Here is a 6,000-nt window from a genome sequence, read left to right on the forward strand (position 1 = left end):
TATTTGTGCTATTTACATATCACAAGGACCGGACTATTTCCAGTTTCAAAAGACTGTAACGTTTCGAGACCGACCCGAGGTTGATCCGTAATCAGAGGAAATTTTACATAGAGGGGTTGTGGAGGTATACCTCCACAACCCCTCCTTTATGTAAAAATTCCTCTTAGATGGTGATTACGGATCAACCTCAGGTCGATCTCGAAACGTTGAGGTCTTTTGAGACTAGAAATGATCTAAACTTTTTTCGGTCCGATCTTGGTCTTTTGTGGATCATGGGCCAATTTTTCATGAAAGTTTCTAGGTTTAATCATATTAATAGATTTTAGATCAATTTCTCATATAATAGATCTCTTGAATTGTGTAACCTAGCTTAAAATAAGATAATATAACTGTAATTCAATAGTCGATCAATAAAACCTCTCTTTAGTGTTTGTCCATGGACTTAGCCGATCAATGTGATCGTGTTAACCACAAAATATTGTGCTATTGTTTTTCATTTGAGTGGTAGAAAGGGATAAAGGTTGTGGGGGAATTTTCACTGGATATGAGAAAGAAATACTACATGCTTTACATATTTTTAATAAAACGAATAGGTAAATTGGTGGTTTAACAACGTTGATTCATAGCTCTTTATTCTGCAATGACACCCTCCATATGTGTAAATAAATGAGCATTCAACATAAAGAAAAAGGTATACACAAAGCGACCAAGGCACGTTCCTTTGGATCTCGCTAGACATCTCATTCAAGATCAAGGCAGAGATATAGGGGTTGGGAGTTGAACCCTGATATAACCCGATTTCAACAAGAAAAGTGTATGTGTCTCCAATTGGAGTCTGAAAACATTGATACCATGCAACCTAGCCCCCAATCTACATTTTCATTATTTGTATGATTTCGTTTATAAAATTAACCCAAACTTCACATGGACACACACGATTTTATTAATAAACCCCTTGGAAACTGGTTTAACATAGAGCAATAAGTCCAGTATACATAACAACGTGGATGAAAAGATCTGATATAGATAATAACCCAAAAAGTTGATAGGTTTTTCTCCTTTATATTATATAAAAACTAGTTATATGAAAAGATTGGAGAAATAATAAGATGAATTCACAAAACAGAGTCGCCCCTAGAGTCAGAGCTATACACTTGTTATATAATCTAGATTAACGAGCAACTCTCCTCTTCCGTTTTCACCACCTCAAACATCAGCAGGTAAATTCAGGTCAAACATACCACGACCATGACCGTCTTTTCTAGCCCTCTTTTGAGCAGAAAAACCACTCTCCTCTGAGCTGCCCGACCCCGAAGGCCGGTCAGACTCCTCCGATGTCCCACCTGCAAATACAAAAAAAAAAGACGTAAATACCCTCCTCCTCTTCCAATAATGCATGCATTTTTACTTTGTATTGGTTTACCATTGGTTGTTGTGGGGTCATGGAGCTTTTGACGCTTGTCATTGTTGCATGAGTTTGCATGGAAAGCGATGGAAAGTTCCGTAGCCTTTTCGATTCCTTTTGAGTAGTATGGAGCGATGTTATGGATCCCGAATTGTAGGGAGCCCAATAAATCCGTCTCTATACATTCATACCTATAAAAAAACAAAATATAAATTAATTATTAATATAAAACTTGTTGTTTCTTTCTTATAGTTATATATATAGACTTACATTTTCTTGCATAAGGTGTCGGTGATGACAGAGAGATTAATAACTTGCATCCGTATCTCCATGATCCGATCCTCGGGGTACTGATCAAACGGTTCCTCAATAAACTTTGACAGCTTCTCAACATTGGTTTCAAGTTGCTGTTGTTGATCCTCAAACAGATGCTGTTTAATCTCCATGTCCTCTTTCGTCATTTCATCTTTGAAAAGCTCTTCACCAAACATGTAAAAAGCAAAAGGGTATGAATAGGAAAGCGCTCGCCTTGATCTGAACAACCGATAAAGTCCGTTTGTAACCCAACTGAAGTCTCGTAGGCGTGAATCTTTCTCCTCCAAGATTCTTACTTTTTCTTTAATGGTTTCTTTGAGCCTTGATTCTTGTTTGAATGAATCCGTGTGAGCTTTGTAGCGATTGTGGTAGTGCATGTACCGGTAGAGGTCTCGTTTTGCGCGTTCCGATTTCTTTTCGCGGTCTTCTTTGTATCGACCGCAGCTGTGACCTGTGATGTTTGACCACGTGTGATCGCGCCCCGTTGCACCACCACATAGCCAACTAGTAATAAAAAATTTTATTAACCATAAAAATGTCATGGAATCAAATATTCATACAACATGTTGTATATTTTCTTACCAAAAGGCTTGTCCACAGATGCAGCTAACTAAATTGCAGCCACCGTTTTTCTCAACTGGTTTGTGACACTTTGGACATGGTTTTGTATGAACTGTAATCCAATTAACTGTTTCTGATTCATCCTTACATTTTTTAGTCCAGAGTGCCCACATTGCACATGAGCAAGGGGAATGGGCTTCACATAAGCAACTGAAACAGAATTGATTCCCACATGAACATTCCACTTCACAAAACTCATCTTCTTCAACACGGATTGCATTCCCACAATGAGGAGTGCTTGGACACCATTTCACCATCTTATTGTCCTCGATATATGACTCGAGAAGAAACCGATCGAATTTTTCTACCAAATCCGGATGCCTTTTGCCAACTAGATTCCGGATTATGGATTCATCACATATTGCATAGCATTTGTGGGCCATGCATCGGATACGTTTACTCTGTCCCTCGTTTATTTTTACAATGAAATGCTCTGTCCAACCTAGAAAAAATAAAAATGACTTCTGTCAGCTGCAAATAATATGTAATGGAAAAAAGAAATGGTTAAAGATATCTTACAATTGTTACAAAAGCAGTGGCCACAGTCCATTTTTGTCTGCTCACTAGATGGCAAATCCTCCATGCATATATCACACATTGTTGTACAAGTAGACACTGAAGGATCAAGGTCATGAGAGTGAAGCATAGGTAAGCCAGCCTCTTTAAATAAACGATCTTTTCCCTTCTCTACAAGCACTGCAAATATCTTCTCAACATCCCAACGATAATGTATAAGTAGTGTACGTGCATGGTGCTCCCTTAAAGAAAGTAACTCCATAACTCTGCGTAAATCTTCCCTCTAAACAAATAACATAAGTAACATACCATCATTCATTAGTCATCACTATAGGTTGTAGGATAGGCAGTTGGGTTATAAGTAGAACTAGGCTTCTAAAGTTATACCTGTGCAGCCAAAAGAGACTCTTTTGTGATGACCTGAAAACGATGCAACAAATGATTCAAAAGCTAAATAGTAATAATGACGTTATCTAACAACCAGAAACAATCAACCAATTATAAATTTCCATGAAGAACACATAAAGGAGTAGCAGAGCCACCAGATTATTTTTCTTTAATCTTTCAGATAACAGTGTCATATGGGCTATATGTCAATCTAACAACAGGCCCATAATGTGTTGAGATACAGAGCTTGAAATTATGTTAGTTTAATAAACATGATTGAAAAGGGTGAATGACGTGATGCATTAGAAGAAATCAAAACAATGTGTTTATGGAAAACAACTACTACAGAACTAGGAATTCTAAGCTTCAGTGCTTCACATATAGAATTACTATGAACTGTTTATGCCCAAGACAACATAAAGAATGATACATGGAGGCAAAAGGAGAAGGGAAGAAAGCAGCAGCTAAAGCTAAGGTCATGGCATACGAGCATATACATAGGAGATTGGACACAAATGAATGGGAGAATGAAATCTTCAAGCTTATCTATTGAAGATAAAATTGGATGAATTCTAGTGAAAGATGAATATATTAAGAATTTAGGAGGAAATGGGGTAGCTATTTCCAATCTTTATTCAAGAAAGTTAGGTCAATCGGGATAGAGACCAACATGGAGTTACTCATCGCATAAAGCAATTGGTTAAAGCAGAGGGAGGCCACAGGTACTTTTTCCAACAAAAAGGTCCCACTGAAACTAAAAACAAAATTCTACAAGGTAGCAGTTAGCCCATGCATACTATATGAATCTGAATGTTGGCCAATGAGAAGGAGTATGAGAAAAAGATGGAAGATGGAATGGAAGTTGTGAAATGAGAATGTTACGATGGACATCCGGTAGAATGTTGTAGGATAGAATTTCAAATGGGTACAAGTGGCGTCAATCAACGATAAATTTTGGGAAGGAGGATTGTGATTGTGGTGGTGTGTGGAAGCTTAGAATCAGGGTAGAAGAGTATCCTAGGTTCTTGTTCAGCTTACTTACAGAAATATGCCTTTCGTCCATTATTTACTTCCTACTTCTTTATCTCCTTTCCTTTTTCCCTCTTCCCTACTTGTAGCAGTTTTGAGCTCCTTTGCTCGTATTGGCTTTAGTTTCATGCATATGTTTAGTGCTTGCACTTTCTTACTCTCTGCTTGTTTCTACCTTCGCAAGTTTGCATTTTTCTTATGCAGGAGGTCATCTGTGAAAACAGATACTCTACATGAGGTGGAGGCATGGCTGCCTACATCTACATCGCCCTTACCCCATTGTTGGGATCTTGAGATATATAGATGTTGATGTTGACAACATAAGAAACTAAGATTTGGATTTTGAAGAATATTTACGATGAACAAACAAATACAGTTTCAGGGCGCAGGGTTCTAAGTTAACAGTAACCATCAATCCAAAATTGTGATCAACAGAAGGAAATTGAGTACTTTGATCAAGAGAACACGTCTTCCCTAATTTGTGACCAAAACATTGAAACAGAGAGAGATATACAGGAACGTTATATAGCACCAAAAGGACAAACACAACTTCCATCACAATTCAACAGCACCGCAGCCACACTGATTAAATAGCCTCGTTGCAGCTTAATTGAAACCTAGACACAATAGAAACCTAATGTATCTTCGCGACTAAACTACATACAGAAAAAAATAAAAAATTTAAAACATTAAATACCTTGGATGATGAACCTTTAGGAGGAGCCCACTGAGAATCAGAGTCTTCGTTCTCGAGCGCATCGTCGAGGGAGTCACGATCGGAGCAATAGTAATCCTCTTCTCCGCCGCTGCTCATGCAATCCTCCACTTCCATCGCACTTCAACAAACGGCGGGTGTAAGCGTACAGAATTCGATTGATAAACCCTTGTAATCAAAAATCGATTGGTAGATTTGAGGGTTTCGATGATTTGGATAGGTGTTGATGGAACGATCAAGTTGAAAAGAGGTGAAAACGCCGGCGAATAATGGGAAGAAAAAGGGGGTTTACTTGCGATGAGGGGGCAAAGCTTAAGCGGTACGATTATTATGGTATGTCAAAGTGTGAGGTACAATTTGGAGCCATTGTATTGACACCACAAAGATAACCCAATACCAACTCCAAATTAATAAGCATGTGTAAAGAGATTTCAACCCAAGGTTAGAATCGAGATTTCAAGTATATATTTTTTTTTTTGGAAAGGGAACTTCCCTAACGAGGGTTTCCGGGCCAGCTTACGCGCACCGACTAATCCCCCGCTGCAAACATGAGACTTTGCCTCATGCCCTGGAGTCACTGCAGGCGAACCTCCATGGCCACAAGGGCTGAGTAGTGCCAGGATTTGAACATGGGTCAATAGGTTATCCACCATATCTTCCACATGCCTTACCAAGTCACCACAACCCAAGTGGTTAAGTATATATTCAAAATCAAAGCATGATTATACAAGAAAAACTTTGGTCGAATTTACTTTGTAATATGAAAATAACTCTATCCTGCTAACCCTAACTCATGCATTTTCAACGTAATAATTATTTCATTCCGATACGACACAATATATTTATAGTGTCTAAACTCTAACCCGTTAACCTGACAATAACTCAAACAAAAATAACGGGTTGATACGATGTTACACGATGATTATATGGGTCGAGTTACGTTTAAGATTTATTAACATTTTTAATATTTCAACTCGACACGATGTTTGTCAGAGCTAAATGTATATTCTCC

General features: G+C 38.1%; 1 protein-coding gene across 2 annotated transcripts; it reads right to left on the bottom strand.

Annotated features, from left to right (window-relative positions):
- Window positions 1-1,030: 1,030 nt before the first annotated feature.
- Window positions 1,031-5,365, bottom strand: LOC111918223 (probable E3 ubiquitin-protein ligase ARI2). 2 transcript variants are annotated; one of them, XM_042898588.2, is made up of 8 exons: window positions 4,971-5,107; window positions 4,788-4,890; window positions 3,245-3,277; window positions 2,861-3,140; window positions 2,303-2,783; window positions 1,676-2,224; window positions 1,424-1,596; window positions 1,031-1,343 (listed from the first exon to the last, which is right to left on the bottom strand). In XM_042898588.2, the coding sequence occupies exons 2-8, from the start codon at window positions 4,827-4,829 to the stop codon at window positions 1,207-1,209; spliced, it is 1,695 nt and encodes a 564-aa protein (XP_042754522.1). In that variant the 5' UTR covers window positions 4,830-4,890; window positions 4,971-5,107; the 3' UTR covers window positions 1,031-1,206. The 2 variants fall into 2 exon arrangements, with proteins under 2 accessions (XP_042754522.1, XP_023769658.1); XM_023913890.3 differs by lacking the exon at window positions 4,788-4,890 and having other exon boundaries at window positions 4,971-5,365.
- Window positions 5,366-6,000: the final 635 nt, after the last annotated feature.

The sequence above is a fragment of the Lactuca sativa genome, chromosome 9 (genome assembly GCF_002870075.4).
Source record: "Lactuca sativa cultivar Salinas chromosome 9, Lsat_Salinas_v11, whole genome shotgun sequence".
In the NCBI taxonomy this organism is placed as follows: domain Eukaryota; kingdom Viridiplantae; phylum Streptophyta; class Magnoliopsida; order Asterales; family Asteraceae; genus Lactuca; species Lactuca sativa.